Consider the following 24642-nt stretch of genomic DNA (forward strand, 5'->3'; position numbering starts at 1 on the left):
TGACACTGACACAGTCCTTGGAGTACCTGGGCGCTAGATTCGATGGTCTGGTCAGCAAAGTGTATCTCTCAGAGGAGAGAGTACTGAAACTACAAAGGCAGGTTCGGCGGTTGTTGCGGTTATGTGTGCTCAAGGTCTGGGATTATTTGCAAGTTCTGGGCTCGATGGCTTTGACCCTGGACTTGATACTGTAGGCGTTTTCCCATATGATGCCATTACAAAGGCTCGTTGGAATCCGGTCTCCGAGGAGTTTCATCTGCCGCTACCCTCTCGAGGGCATTGCGAGAGTCTTTTATGGTGTCTTCAAACTTCCAATCTCATTTGAGGTGTGGATCTCGAAGTCCAGGATTGGGTGTTAGTTACTAACAATGCCAGTCTCTCTGGATGGAAAGCCGTTTGTCAGCGTCACTTAGTCCAGGGTGGCTGGTTCGCAAGAGAGTCTGCATGGTCTATCAACCGGTTAGAGACCAGGGCAGTCCGTTTAGCCTTGCGAGAGTTTCTGCCTTTAGTGAGAGGTTGATCAGCGAGAGTCCTTTCAGATTATGTGACGACAGTGGATTATTAATCACCAGGGCGGAACCAAGAGCCAGGCAGTAACTTGGGAGGCACAGGGTTAATTCTTTGGGCAGAGTGGCATCTAGAGTGGATAGCTGAATCCCACATAGCTGGGGTCTAAAACGCTCAAGCGTATTTTTTTGAGTCAGACTCAATTAGACCCGGGCAAGTGGGAGTTATTGGAAGCCGCAATGTGACTCATTTCAAGATCAGTGGGGTTCTCCTTATGTGGACTTGATGGCAACTTGTCAGAATGCCCAAAGCACTTTGATTCTGTAGTCGGAGATGTCAGCACGGGGCCACAGGTGTCAACACTCTAGTTCTGCCTTGGCCGCAAGGGGTTCTACTTTGTGTTTTCCCCCAGCTGCTAGTGGGCAAAGTGTTGTGTCGCATAGAAAAACATCACAGCAAGGTGATCTTGATGGCTTCGGAATGGCCACGGCATCTGTGGTTCGCAGATCTGATCAACCTGACATTGGATGGGCCAATTCACTTTGGTCATCTAGAGAGCCTTCTTCGTCATATTTTCAGACCAGGCTGCTCACTTTTGTCTAGCGGATGGCTTTTGAGAGGCGACGTTTAAGGCATAGAAGTTATCCAGAGACTGATTACTACATTGTTGCAAGCCAGAAGAAAGTCCACTAATATGGCTTACGTACGAGTATGGAAGGTGTTTGAGTCCTGGTGCTCTGCTAATGATGTGCATGCTCTCAGTTCTTCAGTTCCTGACATTTTGTCTTTTCTCCAAGAAGGTTTCGCTAAAGGCTTGTCACCCAGGTCACTTAAAGTGCAGGTGGCAGCTCTGTGCTGTCTTCGTGGCAAGATTGAGGGTTCCACTACTTCAGCTCATCCAGACATTATTAGGTATCTTCAAGGAAGAATGAATTTGTATCCTCCGGTCAGAAGAGTTTGTCCATCCTGGAAAGGCAAGGACCATCCTGGTCCTTCAAGGTTTGTGTGTGGCTCCTTTTGAGCCTTTTCAGAGAGCGACACTGAAAGTCTTGACTCTTAAAGTAGTTTTTCCAGTGGCTATACGTTCAGCTAGGAGGATTTCAGATTTGCAAGCTGTGTCCTATCAGAACCCATTTCTTCAGATTTCGAATTCGGGGGTTTCGTTAAGGGCAGTGCCTTCCTTTTTGCTGAAAGTGGTTTTGGCGTTTCATGTGAACCAGACAGTGGAGCTTCCAGCCTTTCCAACTGTAGATACCTCCGCTCTACATGCGAAGGAGCTCAAGTTGTTAGAGGTGAGGTGGGCTTTAATTCGCTGTCTCGAGGTAACAAATGATTTCAGAAGGTCTGACCAACTCTTTGTTTTGTTGAGTGGCGCAAAAAGAGGTTATAAAGCTTCTAAGGCTATTATTGTGCATTGGTTGAAGGAGGCGATTGGTTCCACTTACATGACTCGTGGTCGTATGATTCTGGAAGGTTTGCATGCTCATTCTGTGCATTCGCAGGTGGCCTCCTGGGCTGAGTCTCAACTTTTGTCTCCTCAGAGATTTGCAGGGCAGCAGCTTGGAAGTCACTACATACCTTTGCAAGACACTATCATTTAGATGTTGGAGACACAGGTTCTCCTTCCTTTAGCGACACTGTTCAAAGAGCGGGACTCTCCAGGTCCCATCCTGAGTAGGGAGCGTTGGTACATTTCAGGAGTCTGGACTGATTCGAGTAAGTACAAGGAAAGGAAAATTGGTTCCTACCTGCTAATTTTGTTCCTGTAGTACAACGGATCAGTCCAGAACCCGCCCGATTTGAGGAGGTAGAGAGTTGTCTGCTCAGCTGTTCTTTTTTTCTTATGGAAGACAATCTTTTTTAGAATAGTTTTGTTCAAGAAGAAATTTTTGATTGGTTTGATGTTACAACTGTTTGGTTTTTTTTTTTGCTTGGGTACAGATCACTACTGAGGAACTGCAGGTTGCACTAGGGTTTATGAAATCAAATAGACCCCGAGAGAGAGAGAGCAGGAGTGAGCTTTGCTCTTGTCCATTAGAATTTAGATGAGATAACCTACCACACACACACACACACACGATACCTTGCTTTCAGTTTTACATTTAGCATATAGAAATGACAAAGTAGGTGATACCTTGTGTTTGGACTCTGCTCCCTTTAACTCAGGTCTATGAAGAATCAGCACAAGGACTGTTATCAATTCACAGATGTATTGTGTTAGTCCAATAAAAAGGCATCGCTTACATCCTGTTCATTGACCTTTATTTCTACATAATCAAGTAGACTAACACAGCAAACACAATATGTTTATAGCATTAAACCTGTGGAAAATTGTGATTAGATGAGCTCTAGGTTGGTTGTGGTGTTTATTTTATTGTGACTCCAGATTGCCCATAGTTTAGAGATCATCCTGGGTATGTTGACACTTTTTTGGGGGGGTGGGGTGGGGGAGAGAGGCACAGGGGAGTAAGGTGGATATTGTTGTGGGCACTGAACCATGTAACAAGCCTTACTGTGGAAACACTAGAAATGAAGTGTGTAGCATACGCTATAAGAACAAGAATTGGAACAACACCATGAGGAATTCAGTGCTTTACAGAATGGTGCTGCTGGGGAAATGGAGCGATCCAAACTTGGCCAATGGTGGCAACAGATTGAGAACCAGTTTGCCTCCTATTAGCAAATTCAGTTGCAAAGCTCTGCAGGTTTCTCGATCTGAAGTCACACATTTTAATATTGATGCTGTTAAATTTTTGTTTGCTGGGGAGTTTTTTTGATGCCATGTACAACTACTTGCATAATTTTAACAGTCAAACTCATACGGAAGATATAAAGATGACAGCCTTCCTTAGTAAAATGGATCTATGGAATAAGTATCAAAGTGTATTATTTTAGTGTAATAAGAAAAAACAAAGCAGGAAAGAATTGACTCCCTTGAAGGAAGTGTAGGGTCTATAAAGCCATGGGGTTAGCATAGAGTAGATCATATACAGTGGCCTGATTTGCTCTATAAACCTCAGCCAAATTTCAGGACTACTTGTTGATTGAGCAAAGACTGTCCCTGTGTTTTAAATGGTGCGATCTCTGACATTTGCAGGACTCTGCTATGCGCAGAGTTGGGAGATAGAGGAAAGACTGAGATTGGAGACAACAGAGAAAGGAGCAAATGATCATCTTTCAAGCACAGAGGTTTTTACTAAGGAACAGGGTGTTTGTTCAGTTTCTGCACTTAAATTACCCTCAGTAGTAAAATGAATAGAAAATCCATCCCCCTTCCACCCCACCCCCCAAAAAACAAAATGGATTACTATTTGCACCCCGTTGTAGTATAAAACCTGCTACCGCCTTTGTGAACTATCTTTTTGTTTCATAGTTTGGAAGCTTACAAAACGTTATTTTTCTTTAGGCAGTTGCTGCCCAGCAGAAAGCTCCTGGTGCTTACCTGCCTGGACTCTGGACTTCGCTTTTCCCTTCCAATTACATAGTTGAGATCAATAAAGTTCTGCTTGCCATGGCCGATGTTGAGCTGTCGCTCAATGCACCAGAGCTGAATAGCGGCATCTATGAAGACTTTTCCATGCAGGAGGATTCATTGAAGGTAAATTGGTTACTTGCAGCTTTCTCTGTCATTGTTTTGGGCTGGGCGTAATCTCATGTAGTGATTCTGAGGGTGCCATGAGAGTTTGTACAACTTTTAAAAAGGATTGTGCAGAAATCTACGGCCCCTGTTATGCTGGTTTTGGGATGACTCCACGGCTTTGTATTTATTGCTGTGGTCATTTGTTTCGGTTTGCTGAATGCCATAAATAATGCACGATAACATAACACAACATTTCGTTTTGTTTGTAACAACTCACAACCAGAGTGCTCAGCACGGGGCAACATTTGCAAGAAAACCAATCTAAACAATATCACCAAAAAGAGAGGTAAAATCACAATGCTATACAAGATAAATACAGTAAATTAAATCACCTGTATATTAAAATTCATTAAATTGTAATGGACATAAAACTCACCATATATAATTACAATCCACGCAAAAATTTACTGCTAAAAACCTGGTTGGGTGAAGAGGGGAACAGGTATTTAGTAAGTATTTAAATAATAAAAGATCAAATATAAGATGAATTTCTTTAGGGAGGAAAATCCAAATAGGTGGGATCACACAGGAAATCACCCTCCCTCGAGTTCTGGCAAGTTTTGCTTCTGTAATTGAGGGAACCACCAGTGCATAATCATGCACAATCTAAGAGTTTTGCGATGGAACATTGTTTAATGAAGTATCTCACATATAAAACAAGATCCAAGCCATGGAGTGATTTGAAGGCTAACACCAAGGCTTTGAACACATCACTGAAATAAATGGGCAACCAAGGAAGTGATTTCAGCACCAGGGTAATACGTTCATGACTCTACATCCAGAAAGTAGCTGAGCAGCGGCATTCTAGATAAGCTGCAATTTCCGTGTGTTCTCACATTTTATAAAGTTTATTGAGAACCAAGGCCTACTACAAATTAGCACACATATAGCTTTCTTTACTGCCTACAGTATAGCCAGTCACGGTTTTGAAACTGAGAGATAATGGGGTCATAAACAAAGACTGTAGCAGAGTTCTGGGAGTGAATGGAGTGGCTAAGCTTGTGTTTGGTGAGGTAAGAGTTCAGTAAGGGTGCTGGAAGCCAGTCTGCCTTGCAGATGTTATGTATTGGGGTGCTTTAGAGAAGTGGGAAGATAAGATTCTTAGAAAGGTCCATATAAAGGGCCTTACATTAAGCAAGTCAGGAAATAAGGCCTCAATTAAAATTCTCATCTAGGTAATGAGTCAGCGTATTGACCATAGATAAGAAATCTTATCTATGGTCAATACGCAGTCTTAAGAAATCTGTGAAATACCTAAATCTATGTGCAGTTGGAAGTCTAAGTGACTCCATACCTGGGCTTTTAATAAGAGTTGTTCCATCTAACACCAGAGGAGTAAAAAAAGTTTTTTATTTATTTGGAACTCTTATATACTGACTTCTGGTCAATAGACCAATCAAAACAGTGCACAACAAATAAAAACACAGTGCACAAAGTTCTGGGATATGTCCTTAATTTAAAAAAAACAAAACAAAAACAAAACCCCTCAGTTTTAGTGGGATTAAGCTTCAGCTTGTTTCCTGTCATCCAGACCCCAGTGTCTTCCAGGCACTGATTCACTACATTCACTTCTTCCGTCTTATCTACCCCTAGTGAGAAGAACAGCTGGATTTCATCCATAAAATCATGAAAGTATAATTGTAATGTCAAATTAAATTACTTAGTCTTCAGATAATATTAAACAATACAGGTGACAATACGAACCTCATGGTACCCTGCTTTTTATCTGACATGGGGGAAGAAGAAGAATCTTCTAATACTTGCTGATATCTCTCCTCCAAAAAAGACCCATACCGATATAAAGCTGTACTACCTTCTCCTAAAGCCAAAAGGTACATTATGATCAATAGTGTCAAACGCAGCCATCAGGTACAGGAGTGCCTCTATCCAAAGACCATATCACAACATCCATAAGAGAAGTCAAAGACTTTTTCCGTACTGTGGTGTTTCCAGAAGCCAGATTAACATTAACATTGACCATAAGCTTCAGTTTGGTAAGATACTGGATACAGGGTGAAAAACATTGGTTTGGATAACTCTTGCTTTTTGAACACTTTGTACCTTTTTGATTTAAGTATTTTTTAAAAAAGATTTAAGAGTTTTTTTGAGTCTCTATGTGAAACACAAATTGTTTTTGATAATATTAACAGCTCAATTAAAATTAAAATTAAAATTTAGGGGGTAGATGTTAAAAAGACATTTAGACAGATAACTCTCAAGTTATCCATCTAAATGGCTTATATAGCATATTCAGCCTCTTATCGGGCTAAATTATAGCCGGCTATGTTGTTATAAGGCTATAATTTAGCTAGATATAAAAGGGGCGTTCTGAGGGTGTTCCGGGAAAGGGTCCCATTATTTGGCTAACATACCCCTAGATTTATCAAAATGCTATATTTATAGCAGAAATAGTGCCCGTGATAAAAAAAGGGGTTTGGTTAGGCTAATTTCCAAGCTACCACATTACATAAGCAGTTTCTGCAACACACTATGCATTATCGCACCTTGCGGTAATTTCCACAGCCTTGCATTATTTAACACATCACAGCATTTTTTTTGGGGGGGGGGGGGGGGGGGGGAGAGAGAGAGAGCTCACCTTTTTTTTTTAACTCGGTTTGGGGTTGGGGTAGGTTTGGTGGGGGGGGGGGGGGGGGGGGTGTTATATACACAGTAAGAAGTATGAACAGCAAAGTTGACATCCCTGAAGATTGTCTGCCGTTTGAATTGATAAAAGGTACAAGAGGAGTTGATTTGTACAATATACTATCTACCTGAAGCTAGGTTAAGGCCGTAATGCGAAATGATAAATGACCCTGTTAGCCAAATATCGGGTATATCTGGCTAAGTTTGTTGTATAACTTTAGACCTGCTCAGAAGCAAATCTAAAGTTATCTGGCTTTGTGTGGCCGGATAACTAGCTACTTAACCTGGATATCTTCACAGATATCCGGATAAGTAGCACACCTTAAAGGCACCAAGTCACAGGCCTCCTGTGTAGTGTAGAAGTATGCTTCTAACATTATTACTAAGTAACACTGGAAGCGTATACCAGGGTCACTTAACACAGCGATCCCGGCAGATCAAGAGGGGCGATTTTGCAAGGTAACCAGGTGGGTGGGAGGGTGCCTGTCTGGGAGTGGGGGTGAGTGGATGTTTTGGGTGGGCAGAAAGGGATAAAGTTGGGGCAGTGGGGGGCTGGAGTCCTGGGCCGGTGGCGCTCAACGCCTTGCACTTTAATGTGCATTTTTTGGTGGACAGGGGAGAGGGAGTTGAGACAGGTGGTGTGGGCTAGGGAACATCAGGCCAGGAAGCCTATGACTTAGGACTTTTTTTTCTTTTAAAGATGTGCTACTTACCTGGGTATCTCTGAAGATATCCGGGTAAGTAGCTAGTTATCCAGCTACACGAGGCTGGATACTTTATAGATCTAACTGGCCATATTCAACCATTGGCAGATTAGGGTTAAAGTTATCCGGCTATATGTACTGAATATTGGCCTCTAGAAGATTTATTTTGGCAAAAGGGATACCTGGAACTGGTAGATGATTAAAAGTGAATGTGCTTGAAGATGATTCTGCCTGAAGCCTATTGAGGGCAGGAGATAGTACATTACTGCTCCATGTATATAATTTTCTGATATTATATTCCATTTTTTTGACTAAGATACTAAGAATTTTTGAAAAATTTACACCTCTTTGTCTTGTTGTTTTAAGCTATTGAGATGGTAGCCTACTGTACTTTGTAAAGATGATTCTGTTTTAACATGGTTGCACTGCATACAGAGTCTGGCTTGTTGCAGTTTCCAGTTCAGTTTTTATCTGCATGTTTATATTAATACATATGGTCTCTTATTTCTGTATTTGGTGAGTGTCTATCTGTGTTCTGTATGTGTAGCTGAGGTGAGGTATTCTGCTAGTGCGTAATTTCTGTGTAGGGATCTGTTTTCTTAGTAAAAGGTGTATTGATGTTTTAAAGTCTGGTGCATTATTTTCAGTTTTCATTTTCATAGGTAAGTGTGGCAGGGTGCCCTAGAGAAACCCTCAGAACATCTTAATTGACCGGACCCAGCAGTCTGGGTCCGGTCAACCTTAACACAGGGCATTCTGGGTACAGGGTGTCTCCTCTGAGCAGCAATAAAGTGTTAGCTTAGAGGAGAGCAAGAGAGGTCCTGGGGAGAAGGAAGCTGCTTAAACATAACTGATCTACTGAAGTTGTTTTACTGATGTACTGCAAGGTAACCAGTCTTGAATTTTGTTTAATGTGTGTAGAATAAAGTTGCACAAGAGGAAAACTGGAGCCCAGACTGTGATTCTGTCCTCCAGCCAACCATAGACCACTTGTGCTCTGTCACATATGGTATCAGGTCAGGGATTTTCTGCACTAAGCGACTGCACAGACAGAAGACCAAGCCTCCTAGAAGCATCTGAAAAGAGAGAAGTTGTTGAGTGTCTGTACTTGGAGGATTGCAGACAGTGTCTGCACTGGCAGGAACCTTTGCTTCACTGAAGGAAGAGAGACATTTTTTTTGGGAGAAAGTGTTTGCTCTAAGTAACGCACAGAGAAACAGTGGTGCAAAGCTTACGGAGAAAGAAAACAAAAACCCTGTAGAGGTTTTTCTTTTCCTGGGGCCTACCATTCAGACATACATATCCAACATTAGCAACAGGCCAAGGGGGCTATCTCCACCTGTATAATCAGGGGTCCAGCAGTGAATAAGGGCCAGAGAGAAGCCAGCAGATTTTCTCTGTTTTCCTATCCTGGGAGAGATGCATGCAGGGGTTTATTTCCTGGGGAAAAGAAGAAAGATCAGCCAGAGGGCTTAAGAGAAAGGTACAGCAATGTGTTTCTGTGTTGTTGGAGGTCCCCGGTCCCAAGATTCGGCTAAAAGGAAGAACCTGAGACTGGAGTCTGGCAGATGGAAAGGCCAGCAAAGTCAGTAGGGCCAGTGAAGCCATTCACAGAGGCCATGGATGCCCAAAGAGAGAGAGGCAGATTTAAATGGCAGCAGCTGGTCACAGAACCTCAGGAGATTGCCACAGAGATGGCAATGGGAGGCAGACCTAAAGCAAATTACCAGAGACAACATTATGCTAGTGAGCAAACTAGGGGGATGTGCTCTGGAAACCCGGAGGGCCTGAAAGCGGAGGAATGAGGCAAGGAAAGCCTAAGCAGGACGCTAAAGGGAGGCCTAAGATTGACGCAAGAGGAGGGTCCTGAGGAAGGCCCTGTAGGGTGCCCAAGCATCAAAAAGAGCCCTGGAGAGGGCAACACAGACAGCCCAGAAAGAGGCAGTATTGAAAGGCCTTAGGAATGCAGCCGGGAAAAGCCAAAGAGTGGCGCTACAGGGGAAGGCCTGAGGTCAGCACTATAGGAGGTGCCGAGGAAGGCCCTGTAGGGTACCTAAACACTAAATAGAGCCCAGGAAAAGGCAACACTGACTGCACAGAAAGGGGCATTACCAAGTGGCCTGTGAGAGTCAGTATCAAGGAGCCTGAGAAAGGTTCTAGCAAGGGGCCAGAGAGGCCAGAAACCGCTTTACTGGAACAGAGAGTAAAGCAAAAGCCAGAAAGACAGGTTGTCCTATGCACTGTTGCAAACAGGAGAGCTGCAACCCTTCTAAAATGGCTATCCCACTCAGCGAGGGTGGTGTGATCCAGGAAGCCAAGGTGATAAAGCCAGAACAAGAGGTCAATACTGAGGCAGTGGTAGAGGTCTGGGGCCCAGAGGTCCAGCATTCGAAGGAGATGCCAGACCAGGTAGGGGAAAACTGGTCTGCTACCCATCAGCAAGAGAAAGAGACTGAGAAAGCCAGGACTGGAGAAGAAATGGAGTTTTTGGAAATCCAGCCCGGAGGAGTCAGGATGCCAGTAGAGACTGGTGTAATGGAATTGCACTCTGAGGTTAACCAGGGTGGGTTGCCCAGAGAGCCAAGAGGGTTTGAGGGGGGCTGTAAGGAAGCCTCATATAAAATTCCAGAAGGTTCAGAGAGGGGTACCTCAGGAGAAGAGGAAGCTACCCTTGATACAGAGAATCTCCAATGGGTAAAGTGCTGGGCATTTCAAGATTTGGAACCCCATATTATAAGGCAGGTGGGGGTGAGCATGAGAAAGAGGTTGTCCCAGATTGAGACAGGTCCCAAGGGCAAGCATAGCGGGATTATGTGGCGGGACATAGCCCTGATAGGGGCACTCGCTCAGTTGGATTGAGCTGAGGGTTAAAGTTCATGGCAGAGTGCCCTATAGAAACATTTAGAACACTTTAATAGACTGGTCCCAGTAGTCTGGGTCTGATCAAACTTAACACAGGGCATTCTGGATGGAGAGTGTCTCCTTTGAGCAGGAATAAAGCGAAAGCTGAGAGGAGAGCGAGAAAGGCCTTGGGGGGCAGGAGAAGGCAGCTCTTTAAACATAACTGAGCTACTGAAGTTGTTTTACTGACGTACTGCAAGGTAAGCAGTCTTGAATTATGTTTAATGTGTGAAGAATAAAGTTGCACAACAGGAAAGCTGGAGTCCAGACTGTGATTCTGTCCTTTAGCCAGGCATAGACCATTTGTGCTTTGTGACGGTAGGGTTGTTACTGTTTGATTGTTGGCAGTTAGTACTCTTTTGGTATAGGAGGTTTACTATATTGTAATTGCAGTTTCATTTCCTCATGGTTTTCTGAGGGCCAGGCCCACACCCAATGTACGTTACAATAAGCCTAATAACCAGATGGGTTTCATGTGGCTTTTTTTTGTAATGTTTTCTGCTTGTTACCACTGTTGTGGTTCTTTGAAAATAGACAGCAATGCATGTAAATATGATTTCCTCTTCATCCAGGCAGGCCAGTCCAAATTAAGTGGGTTGTACACTCCAACCAGCAGATGGAGACGGAGAACGACTCACTGATGTCATACCTATATACCCCAGCACAGACACTAGCCTGCCAGTATTTCTGTGTCTCCAACACATGGTGTACATGCATCCTTGCTTGTGGACTCGGGCCTGCCAGGACAGGGCAGGAGGCTTATCTGTGGTAATAGCTAAAGCTCCCTCCCTCAGTTGAGTGTCTTGGCTAGGAAGGACTGGAGTGAGGTGATGACTGGCACCCTAGTCCCTCCTCCTGACAATGGAAGAGTTCCAGTAGGGTAAGGAAGCTTTGTGCTCAGCCCTGCTAATTTGTTTTTGGCATTCCTCTTCTCTGTTTTTGTCCTTTTTCCCCTCATCACATTTTCCCCTGCTCTCTGGTGCTCCTTCTTCTGCAGGCTGATGCCTTGCTATTGTCGCAGCTGACCGAGAAAGCATTGGTGCAGCCTGAAGTTGAGTTTTCTGATCAGGTGGATATCTGGTTGTTGGAGAGTCATGTCGGGCAGTGCAAGGCGCCAGGTGCTGGCGCGCTAATTTTGGGGGCCAGCTGGGAGTGATTACAGCTGTGGAGGGAGCATGCAGTAGGTGCCATTTTCATTAGCAGCGCACTATACCACTGCTGAGAACAGGTGGTTGGAGCCATTTTGGGGAGTTCTAATGTCCTATGAGAGATGGCGTCAGGGGATCAGCGTGGGAAAATACTTTATATCTGCTCTGCCTGCCATAGGAAGTTTATTAGCCCCAGGAAATCCCTCAGCATTTGTCAGAAATATATTGAGGCTCAATGAGAGGTCCCTTCAGGGAATTTCTCCCTGCAGGAGGTTCAGGGGATCTTGTACAGGGAGCTTCCCTTTCATAGGAGGATGGTGTAGCAGCAGCCTCTCCCAAGACAGGTGAGGAGCTTTCCCCGCTGCCTCTACTGCCTATTCCCACTGGTTTCAGTCCTGAAGGTGCCTTGCCTACCCCGGGAATGGATTTTTCAGCCATTTCATGGGTGGAGTTTTTCAAAGTCCTTCAGGCTTTCTGTCAGGGTCAGGTAGGGTCCCATGTGAGTTCTCAAGATTGCCCTCACCAGAGGTCTCCCTCCTCGAGACCTCAGAAGCACTCAGATCATTCTTATTCCCCTCACAGACAAGTAAAGCAGAGGAAGGGACAGAATGATGGATGTGCAGAAGTAGGGGCAGACAGGGATCCTTCAGGAGATTCGTGGATGGAGTCAGAGTCCTCGGTGGGGGATCTCGATGAAGTGTTCCTGGATAAGGGGAGATTCCCCAAGATGTAGAGCCGCATAGGATAATACTTTGGCTTTTTCACACGGACAAGATGTTTGCTTTGATTTCTCAGACCCTAAATGCCATTGGTTGTGAGGAGGTCTTGCCAGTGGCGACTAAGCATTTGAAAAAGGACACTTATGGTTATTTACGGAAAGCATCCTGCTTTTTTCTTCTGCACAAGGTTGTGATAGATTTGGAAAAAATTGCGCTTGAGGCTAATTTTAAAGGGGTTGATCCTTAGTGGGGTTATATTCTATGAATCCTAAAGCTAGGTAACAGTTCTGGTTCCCAAAAGTGGATACCCTAGTCTGTGCTGTGACAAAACAGATCACCATTCCAGTGGAAGGAGGTGCATTTCTGAAGGATGCCCAAGTTCAGAAGATTGAGGCAATTCTGAAACAAGCCTTTGAAGTGGTGGTAATGAATCTGCAAATCTCTGCTTGTTGTTGTATGGTGGCAAAGGCCCATACTTGGAGCCAGGAGACGCGTTCCTGGCTGATACAGGCTATGATTTGGCGTGCACTGCAGCTTGTCGGGTAGCATTGGTAATTGCAGCCCAATGACCTTCAGCTACGGAACTGGTCCGCTGATACAATTTCAAAGTCTAACCTTACCAAGTTGTCTGTTAAGGGGTGATTATTGTTTGGGGACAAATTAGAGAAAATGGTGGATCAGTGGGGAGAATCCCAAACTTTCCTCAGACTGCCTGAAGCTAGGAAGTCACCACTCTCCATTTTTCTTCTGCGAGGGGGCGATTTGGGGCTCTCGGCATTTTTTGCCCATCCATAGGTTCAAGTAATCAGAGGTCCTACACATTTAAGCAAGCCATAGTCCTTTCGAGAGAAGTCTGGTAAGAGCAGCACCTCTGGTTACGGAACTCCTTGTTCCTCCCAATAAGGTTTTGGAGGTCCATCCTCTGGTGCCAGAGATAGGCGGCCATCTGTCTCAATTTTATCGGAGATGGACCCACATCACGCCCGACCAGTGGGTTTTGGAAGTGGTGTGGGATGGATACACTCTGGAGTTTATCCATCCCCTTTCAGACGCTTTTATAGTTTCCCTTTGCAACTTCATAGAAAAGGGGGCAGTGGTCCAATCCATGTTACAGCAACTGATTGATCTGAAGGCCGTTGTTCCGGTCCCAAAGGATCAGGAAGGTGCAGGCCGTTATTTGTGGTCCCCAAGAAGGAGGGCTCCTTTAGGCCTATCCTAAATCTAAAAGGAGTCAATCGAGCTCTTCGGGTTACCGATTTCCAAATGGAAACCTTAAGGTCAGTGATCATGATGGTGCAGAAGGGAGAGTTTTTCACTTTGCTAGATCTCTTTGTGGTTTATTTGTATATTCTGATTCACAAATATCAGCATTATTTGCATTTTGCGGTGTTAGGTTGGCATTACCATTTTCAGGTATCATCCTTCAGTTTGGCCATCATGCCCAGAACCTTTTCCAAGGTGATGGTGGTCGTGGTCATGGCTCTCTGCAAGGAAGGAATTCTAGTTCATCCATATTTGGACGATTGGCTAATCAGAGCCAGGTTGGCAGCGGAGAGTAATAAGGTGGTTCAGTTGCTGTAGCACCTGGGTTGGCCAAGAGCAGTTTGTAGCCATCTCAGGTTCTAGGTGTCTGGTTTGATATGACTCAAGACAAGGTGTTTCTTCTGGAGTCACACATCCAGAAGACTTGGGGACAGACCCGGGCTTTGAGGACGGCAATCCATCCATCGGTATGGACATATCTACAGATGCTAAGGTCAGTGGCAGCGAGAATAGAGGATGTACCTTGGGTACGGACACATATACATCCTCTGCAAAGGTCCCTCCTGGCCCGATGGAATCAGTCTCAGGAGTACAATGTGCAACTGACCTTGCCACCAGAGGTGAGACAGAAGTTACTCTGGTGGCTACAGAGCGAGTATCTGGAAAGGGGAATAGATCTGGAGATTCCTGACTGGTTGGTGATCAAAACAAATGCGAGTCTCCATGGCTGTCAGGAGTTAACAGCACGGGGCAGTAGTCTCTCAAGGAGGAGTCTTGGTCCATCAACCATCTGGGAGCCCAAGCAGTTTGTCTAGACTTCTAACAGTTTGCGAAAGAATTGTGAGGAAGAGCCGTGCGAGTGATGTCGGACAACACTACAGTGGTAGCCTACATAAATCATCAAGGGGGTCTCAAATTCAGCAGGTCTCTTGCGAGATGGATGTCCTTCTGCCAGGGGCAGAGCAACATCTACAGGCATTGTCGGCCTCTTATATAGCAGGGTTCGACAACATTTGAGCGGATTATCTCAGTTATTACTTGTTGGATCCAGAAGAATGGAATTGCTTCCCGAAGTTTTTTTGACTCATCATGGATTGGTGGAGGTGTCCTTTTCTGGATCTGATGGCAAGTTTCAAAAATGCGAAGGTAGAATGCTTTTACAGTCTGACAAAAGATGTTCAAGCACTTGGAGTGGATGTGCTGGTTCAGATTTGGCTGCAGGAAAGGTTGCTCTGTGGGTTTCTGCTGTGGCCCATGATCAGCTGGTTGCTTCAGAAGATAGTGCTGCATCTAGGCTTGGTGCTATTGGTGGCTCCGGATTGGCTGGGCAGGCTGTGGTGCGTTGATCTTTTTCATCTTCTGGTGGAAGACCCATTGTGGTTCCCTCTGCATAGGGGATTTCTGCAGCAAGGTCTGATATTTCACGACAATCCCAATCAGTTTTGTCTTACAATGCCTTTAAGAGGGCTCGGTTCTTGAAACTACTACTGCTACTACTACTACTACTTCTTAACATTTCTATAGTGCTACATGACAAACAAAGCACTGTACAAACACACAAAGAGACAGTCCCTTCTCAATAGAGCTTACAATCTAATAAGACAAACATAGAGGACAAGAGACTGTTTAAGAAAAAGAAAGTTAGTCAAGACTAAAAGCAGACAATCAGGCATAAGATTTAAAAGCGGTTTCAAAAAGGTGGATCTTTAGATGGGATTTAAACATGTCAAGAGAGGGAGCATGATGCACCAGTTCAGGAAGAGGTTATTCAGGAGCATTTGTGGATACTATCTTGAGAGTCCGAAAGTTTTCAATGTCATTGGCCTATATTTGTGTCTAACGAGCCTTTGAGCATTGGTGTCAGGAGCACTCTTGTCTTCCCACCTCAGCATCTATTCCCTTAATTCTGGATTTTTTGCAGGAAGGTCTGAGTAAGGGATTGCCTTTGAAAACGCTAAAGGTGCCTGTAGCGGCCATAGTGTGTTATACGGGTCGCATGCAGGGGAGGCCTATCTCTTTGCATCCAGACATGTCTAGGTTTTTGTGAGGTGTGAACCACCTTAGGCCCCCTTTGAGTTTCCTAGTGCTTTTGTGGGATTTGAATTTGGTCCTCTCCTTTTTGGAGGGTCTGATATTTTGCCTACTTCAGGGTATTTGTTTGCATTTGTTGACCCTGAAGACGGTGTTTCTAGTAGGTATTTGTTCGGTGAGGCGGATTTCGAAACTGCAAGCCTTGTCTTGTAGAGAGCCTTTCTTGATCACCACGCTGGACTGGATGCAGTAAGGACTGTTCCTTCCTTTTTTCCAAAAGTGGTTTCAGACTTTTCACTTGAATCAGTCGGTTTTTTTGCTATCTTTAAATAGAGATTTGGATAAGCAGGAATTCAGGAAATCATGTGATGACATTTGATGTACAATCTGGAGGTTACGAATGTCGTAGCACTGATCAACTTTTTATTTTTCACGGTGGTGTGACAAAAGAAGAGGCTGCTTCTCTCACCACAGTTGCTCATTGTTTAAGGAAGTGGTGACGGCGCTCTATGTGGATGCGGAGAATCCTCAGCTGAAGCAAGTGCGGGTACGCTTGACCTGGGCACAAGCGGTTTCCTGCTCTCTCCGGCAGAGATTTGTAGGCAGGGTGGCAACATGGTCTTAGTTGATTATGTTTTCCAAGATCTATCTGCAATAAGGGAAGATTCTCCCTTTGCTAGGGCAGTGCTGCTTGGTCAGGCTACCTCCCACCCTTCTGGGGAGTAGCTTTGGTATCTCCCACTTGTGTGGATTGGCCTGCCTTGATGAAGAGGAAGGTGAAATTACTTCTTACCTGATCATTTCCTTTCCTCTATGGCTGCCTTGTCGTGGTCAGATTTCTTCTGTCATTTCGGATCCTTGTAAAGGGAGTTAGAATGATTCAAGGATCTCAGATGGGGACTGGACCAGTGCAAGACCTGGTAAGTGGTTTCAGTTTATAGCATAGTCCTTCTTATTATTCCCTTTGTGGTTGTTGTTAGTGTGCTGCTTAGTCCAGTGCTTCCATTATTAAAATAATATTATTAAAAGAGAACTCTTAAAGACAGTGAGTGTTTGTTGGATGCAATAATTCTTGTTAACGTTGAATTGGTTTAGTATCACAGTTAAAATAAGAACATAAGAAATTGCCATACTGGGTCAGACCAAGGGTCCATCAAGCCCAGCATCCTGTTTCCAACAGTGGTCAATCCAGGCTACAAGTATCTGGCAAGCACCCAAACACTAAGCAGATCCCATGCTACTGATGCCAGTAATAGCAGTGGGCATTCCCTAAGTCAACTTGATTAATAGCAGTTAATGGACTTCTCCTCCAAGAACTTATCCAAACCTTTTTTAAACCCAGCTACACTAACTGCACACTAACCACATCCTCTGGCAACAATTTCCAGAGCTTAATTATCCGTTGAGTGAAAAAGAATGTTCTCCGATTAGTTTTAAATGTGCTACTGGCTAACTTCATGAAGTGCCCCCCTAGTCCTTCTAGCTTTTGAAGAAAATACTGGCAGGCTGGTGTCTTTGCTGGGGTATATAGGAGTGATATAGCAAGTCCATTTCCATCTGATGGTTGGAGTGCACAACCTACTTGTATGGACTGGCCTGCCTTCCTTAGAGGAAAGGAAATTATCAGGCAAAAAGGAATTTCATTATACATGTTGCAAGTGATATTTTTACTTCAGATGACTGTACCTTGAATGTCGTTTGTCATGTAAAATCTTTTATTATAAATACATAATTTTTAATTGTGTGTGGGGAGTGCTGGCCTGGGTAAGGCTGCAAGGTTGTAAGTTTTGCTTAGGGCACTTGATACCCTTGCACTGGCCCTGCTGAACAATGTCACAATTAGCATACACAACGCAGAACATTTGAAATAAAGATGATCAAAACACTAAAACACCAAAGGACTTTGGCTTTTTACCCATTTTCAGATGTATGCCCTTTCAATGGCAAAGTATTACTGTCTGTCACCTCTGACAACCCTTCTCCCTTAATTTTACTTAACTGTACTGACACATGCAGGCAGCCTCATGCTTGTGTCCCTAGGGGATTCCTGTAGTTGATCTCCCAAACTATTCCCAGTGGTAGCAATTCCAGTCTGTCAGTCTTCAACGTTTGCCCCGATGCCATCAAATCCTCCATTATCTGAAGCCAACTTCAGCCTTGCACTTGCGGCTTTCTTCGCTCCCAAGCTCAGTTGATGATGTCATCCGTTGGCATCTGGCTGGGAATCACGTTAAGCTGAAGGTCTCCTGCTGATTGCCTCAAGGGATTTCTCGAGGACAGGTTTAGCAAAATGCTGCAGCATAAAGGGAGGAGGCAGCAAACCTTGACTTTCTACATGTCACAGCGACATTCCCCTGACCTCTCCTTCATGCTCAAAGAAGATATCAGTTGGGCCTACTGCTGCAGGCAGGCTGGGGACTGCCTATTATAAGGTAAAAGAACATAAGAAAGGAAAAAAAACTAAGAAAACAGTAAAGGGCACGAGAGCTTCGTTAAGCACTGTTTCCATCAGGTATCATCTTAACCTCCTCTCTACTTAATTTTCTAAGGAATTTTGGAATATATTTTTCACTTTGCATTTGTGGAGTAGGATGAGTGGACACATGGAACAAACACTGTTTTAATGCATTTTATTTCCTGGCTTTAAAGCAACAAAATGTAGACATTTGGATGAGGATATAGACTTTCCATAGTCACTGTATGCATGCTCCATATGATCCTTCCACTTGTTGTTCATGGAAGAGTTTCATTGGGTGGATGGTATTGCTGCTTTTAACAAGTTATTTTTTTCTAAGCTAATTGAACAGATATACCCTGGATGACAGGAAAATTAGTTTGTAATGTTCTTGCTGGATAACAGATTCATTTATTGCTCAGAAATGGAATTGATTGCCCATGAATCTATTTGCTGCACTATTAAATATCTGCAGGAAGGACAGAAGAGGAGAAAAGTGCTATTTGTAAATTGCTTTTCACAGAGTTGCGGATTAACGGCAACCCCCCCCCCCCCCCCATTTATTAGTGGTGTGAATATTTCTGCACTGGAGTCGGTGATCACCACGCTTTCCATTAACAGCATTCACAGCATATCTGTTTTATTTTTTTAAGTATTTAATTGTGTCCCTACTGCTGCTGCTACTGTCTTGCCTAATGCTCGAATGCTGATACTTGCTTGTAGAATGTGAAAGACATGCTGGACAAGCTGGGGGAGCAGATTGCATCCATCCATGAGAAGCACCCTGATGTGATATTGGGAGCATCTGGACCTGAGGTGGTTCAGATAGGCGATGCTCTGACTCAGCTGAATGCCGAATGGGACAGGATTAATAGGATGTACAATGATCGTAAGAGGTATGGTTTGTTTTGTTTTTTTATGTTAAAGGTCTCTGTGAGTGCTGGAGTGTGCATGTTAAGTGTGTTAAGTATATGATGTGCAGTCGGGCTTCTGAAGCATGTTACTTTGGAAGTACACCACAACTCTGGGGAGGGAGAACATGATTATCAGGGTTGCTGTCTAGTCTGCGTGGTGCCCATTAAGGGGCAGGATGGTGGAGGTGTGCCCAGTCCTAGATGAGGGGAAAACCAGATGAAATGCTTTGGACATGGTGCAGTGACTGGAATAAATAATATCTAAATACCTGTGTATTATTTAGCTCGTTTATTGTTTGTAATCCTTAAATACAATTTCATTATTTAAATAATACACTTTAAAATATCACCCCTCATTCACACCACATACACACATGCTCAATCATTAAACAAATATTGCACCTGATTCTAATACAACAGTTCACCTATACTAATGTATTGAAATACATCCATATACCGTTTATCAAAATGATATTACAGTCACAATAGCTGCAAAACAATTTCTTTCATAACACATTTATCAGTTATTATTAAACAGACAATTATCAGCTTATCATCCTCTTAGTTCCCTTTCATGTTCTTTATTTATTCATAAATTTCCTCTTTATTGTTGTAACATTCCCGACGACAAGCCTTCGTTTCACCAAGGTGGTTTCCTCAGGGGACCATTACCAACTCTATAATTTCTTTTGAAAAACGGGAACTTCTATATACACTGTATAGGATGATTGTTGCATGTGCTATCGTTACTAAAACCATCACCTAAATATATAAATATATGAATGTTATTATAATTAACCATGAAATCACCAAATAAAATATATTGTATTAAAATAAATTATTTATCCAGTCACCATCCTTAAAATCCCAGCAAACCCGCTTACCTATATATCCATCTGTATAATTCCTTACCACTATTATTCTTAACTTCTTCTGTTAATCAGAACCTACCAAAAATCAAAAAACAGTATAGCCAAAAAGCAATATAATCCACCACCAAATACCACATAAATTTATGTAAGTTCATTCTTATGTATCTACTAACCTGCCAATTTCCACTGTTTGTATTCAATACCGTCAACGTCAAACTGCAGCGTTTTTAAACTCAACTTCTTACTCTATGGCCATTTGATATTATATTGCAGTGACTGGAATGCCATGGTGAGAAATTTGAAACTGTACAGCATGATCTTTTTGGTTGTTACCTTTGATGACGAGGTTTTGGTAAGGATGCAGAAAAATAAAAGCAAATTTTTGTGGGAAAACATTCTTTTTACAGCTAATCTGTGAAATATGCAAATTTATGAATGTATCCATCATAGGATTTAATGGGAGAGTTTCTGTGTGAAATGGGCAAAGTTTTCTACCAACTTTCTGCGGACGTCTTCTGCAAAGATTAAATAGCTTAGCATTTCCTTTGTTGGTAGTATTTTGCATATCTTTAGTTACTTGCAGGCACACAAGCACTAGCACCATGGGGAAAGTTCCTGTAATAGTGTGTACCGGCCACTGTGCAGTTCCACGCACTTGTTTTCCGTTTTAAATCACAGTATGCTTTCCTGTGAAGCTCAGCAAATTTCTTTTGGCTTTGGTTTTTCTTATTGGTTTGTCTTACAGGGTTATGAGTGTTCTTAACACTCTGGTGGAATATGAAACAGTTCGGGTCACAGTGTGCATTATGCAATACATAAACATTAAAGAATCGCTGGACTTTCAGAGAGAGCAAACCATGAATCAAAGTTTCATATTCCCAGTGAAGAATAGTTGGCTGATTATTGGGATAGGAAAAGCATTTAACAAATGCTCCCGGTTTATCTTCCTGTGCTCTGTGCAAGTTCTTGTATGCGGTTATTTCGAGTCATAAAAATTAACCACCTCCCTAATCACATCTGATCCCTCGCACTTTTTTTTTCCAAAATAATTTTTATTGACATTAACTTTAACATGGATAGAGAGAAGGGGGTACAAAAACCTAAACAGCTGATCACAAATAGATCTAAGAAGAGGAGTCAATATTGAGTTCAAAAAGTACAGCATATTATCAAGATGCAGAACTAAAATCTTGAACATCATTACTGGATGCTTACAAACAAACCCATAGGGCCACGAAACCAGAAGACTTAAATGTAGGCTGCACAGAGTATTTCTCTTTCCCTCTACCCATCTGAAGTCCTACCAGAGTAGGACTCAGGCAAACCAACACATGGCAACACATTCAAACCTCATTCACATCCATGCATGCATACTAAACCACAATAACACATGCTTACACCCATTTCCACCCTCCTAAATGAACCTAAATGAACTACCCTTAAGGAAACATGGGGGGTAAACTGCATGGAGTGGGCAGTTACTACCTTGGGAAGCTTGCTGGAAATATTAGATAGACCATTTTGGTCTTTTTCAGCTGTCATTATGATGTTACCTCCCTCACCCCTCCAATAACAGATAGGTTTACCAAATGGGTAAAAGCACTGGGATAAGCAACAGCTAACCCAACCAAGCCACAAGTGAGCCAAAAGAGTCCACAAACACAAACCCATAGAAAAATGTATGAAAAACAAATGAGCCTCCAAGACTCAGCAGTTGACTTTCAGTGCCACCCTAGGTCCTTGAGATTCTCTGGCCATGTTGGGACTCCCCATTGGGGCTGTGCCACTTTGTATCATAGCCCGTATGGCTCAACCCAGATTGAATATCTACTGGGAAGGAGATCATAAAAAAACATCCCACAGTGTACAATAACATTAGTCAAACTTGTGTCTACCCAATTTAAAGTCCAGCCACTCCATTTGTATAAGCAAAGCTATTTTCTGAAACTAAGAAGTTGGGATGGGTGGCACTTCTATCCATACCACCAAAATACATTTACATGCAATCAGGAGAGCCAACCAGATGAAATTTACCTTGGCTGAAAACTGACTGGAGGATACTCGCGCCACACCCAATAGAGAACAGACAATCGTGAGGCCAATACACTGGTGCGCAGGGTATTTAACACAACGGACCAGAAACCGTCTAGGTGAGAACATGAAATGAATCCATGAATAAGAGATCCCATCTCTACTCCACACTTGACACACAAAGTACTGGATGCCAAACCCATAGGATGTCTCTACACATCGTGAATATAGGCATGGTGTAACAGCTTATATTGTAATTCACGCAAGCTGGAATCAGAAGTGATATGATGTAAAGATGTAAAACAATATACCAGTGATTCCTTAGAGATGAGTTCTCCTAATGCCAGGGACCAATAATTGGCAAGAGAATCAATATGAGAAGGCTGTAACTGCTTTTCACACAATCTATGCCAACCTGCAATAGAGTTTTTCAAAAGGGACACATCTTGAAGCTCCAGGGCGAAAAATACTTCCTGGGAAAAAGCCTCTGCATCCCAAGTAAAAGTTCCTAAATAATGCTGGGTCTGAAGATATGCAAAAAAAAATGCTTAGAGAGGACTTGAAAGACCTGACCCAAAAGAGAGAACAATGGGGTGCACTGGAATCATATAAATGCAAAATGAAGAGAATGCCTGCCTTAGCCCAGCTATGAAAAATGGCTGCACAATCTCTTCCAGGTGAAAAACCCATATTACCCAACAAAGGAAGCAGCAAAGAATAGCAGCCAGGTAAGCCCCATTTAGCCCTCAGCCAGTGCCAGGCTTGTATACAGGGGTAAAGCAAAAATTTAGAGAAGGGCTGGCACCGCACATTGCCAGGTCAGGCCTGAATTAAATATAAGGGAAACCGTGGAGCAACTATATTAGCGAGTAATCTGGGTTCACAAAACTTGTACCCATCAGTAAACCATTCGCCCACAAATCTTAATTGGCACGCTGCATTATAGAGTCTCAGATCGGGAAAAGCCAAGGCCTCCTCTTTCCATGACTTATATGCACTCCCTTACCATTCCAAATAAAAGTGAGAAAAGTGGAATGTAAGTTATGCCGGTCATGTGCGGTAAGCCAGCAAGGAAGCATATGTAGTTTATATAAAGTCTTGAGTGTATGCACCATTTTTAAAAGCGCACACCTGCCAAATAAAGAAAAGGGAGAGACTGCCAAGCTCGCAGCTGAGACTGTATCTGCAAGATAGTATCAGTGATATTCAGCCCATACAATGAGCCTAAATCTCTGAGTATCCACACTTCCAAATATTTAATTTTATGTGAGGCCCAAGCAAAAGGGAATGGGCCTTCCCAGGTTTCGTACAATCTCGGGTCCAACGCCAAAGCTATCTGATTAAACTGAGAAAATATGCATATAATGCAAGGTGTACTCTGCTTGGGATGGTTTACAAACAAAAGAATATCAGCGAACAAAGCAATTTCCAACAGAAGATTGCCAACCATTAGACCATGAAACTCCACCTCCTGTCTCAATTTAGACGCCAAGGGTACTATTGCAAGGATAAACAATAAAGGCGACAAGGGGCAATCCTGACAAGCTCCACATTGCAGAGCAAAAGAGTCTGACAGGACTCCATTGATAAGAATACGTGCACTGGGGTTACTATATAAATCTTTCAACCACTCCAGCAGTCTACCGGGAAACCCATAGTGAGAAAGGGCCCAAAACAAAGTCCCACGATAAAGAATTGAAAGCCTTTTCTGCATCGAGGCTAAGAATAATTGACTCTGCCGTAGAGGTGGAACTCAAGCAGCCATCACCCTACACACATTTTTGACCCCCTGTTGCCCTTTCACGAAACCCGTTTGATCAGCATTTATTATTTGGGTGGGGAGGACAGTGTTCTGCCTGTTTGCCAGAACAGTAGCCAGGATTTTCAAATCAACATTAATCAAAGAAATGGGAAGATAGGAACCCACTTCCAAGGGATTCTTACCTTTCTTAGGGAGCACAACTGTTACCGACTGGTTCATATGAGAAGAAAGGGAACCCTTCTCCACCAAATTATTATAAAATTTCGATAATACAGGAAGCACTGGAAATATTAAAATTTTGTAAAATTCTGTGCTCAAACCATTCAGCTCCGATGCCTTCCTCTGGATTACAGAAAAAATCTCACTATCCCAGATTGAGGCACTGAGTCCCTCCACCTCCTCCAATGAGACCAAAGGCCATGAAAAATCACAAAAAAAAATCACAAACTTCCATATTCATACTTTTAGCACTATAAAGGGCACTGTTATAATCCAAAAATATCTTAATAATATCTGAAAGAGAATGCCGGGGAACACCTGAACTGTCTTGAATCCCTGCAATACATGATTTCTGTCCCCGTACCTGCACTAGGTTTGCAAGGAGTTTGCTAGGCTTATTCCCAAATTTATACATTTATTTATTTATTTATTTATTTATTTATTTAGGGCTTTTTTTATACCGACACTCATGATACCAATCATATCGTATCGGTTTACAATAAACATCTGTGCAATAACATTAACATCAACGTGAACAATAGGCGAAGAGAGAAAAAGTGAATGAAAGTTACAATAAAACAGGGGCACTTGAACTGGGAGGAGGAAAATCCACAGTCATGGCTAACATAGAAATAAATAATATCTAGTCTCAGAAATAAATAATATCTAATCATATACTTAGGACTATAGGACTATAATAATCACTTGTACTCAGGACTGAATATTATCAAATGTGTACTTAGTCTCCTATACTTAGGGCTGTAGACTATCAAATGTTCCTGACTAAAATAGTATTAGTTCATAAAACTCAGGCATCTGATATTGGTAATATC

At 43.0% G+C, this 24642-nt stretch overlaps 1 protein-coding gene across 1 annotated transcript in view; it reads left to right on the plus strand.

Annotated features, from left to right (window-relative positions):
* UTRN (utrophin) overlaps positions 1-24642 on the plus strand; it is a 1458479-nt gene that overhangs the window by 476031 nt on the left and 957806 nt on the right. The window contains exons 41-42 of the mRNA XM_029594027.1: positions 3914-4105; positions 18735-18907. Coding sequence (XP_029449887.1) covers positions 3914-4105; positions 18735-18907 — 365 coding nt within the window. The remainder of the gene's footprint in view (positions 1-3913; positions 4106-18734; positions 18908-24642) is intronic.

This window comes from Rhinatrema bivittatum, chromosome 3 (assembly GCF_901001135.1).
Source record: "Rhinatrema bivittatum chromosome 3, aRhiBiv1.1, whole genome shotgun sequence".
Lineage (NCBI taxonomy): Eukaryota > Metazoa > Chordata > Amphibia > Gymnophiona > Rhinatrematidae > Rhinatrema > Rhinatrema bivittatum.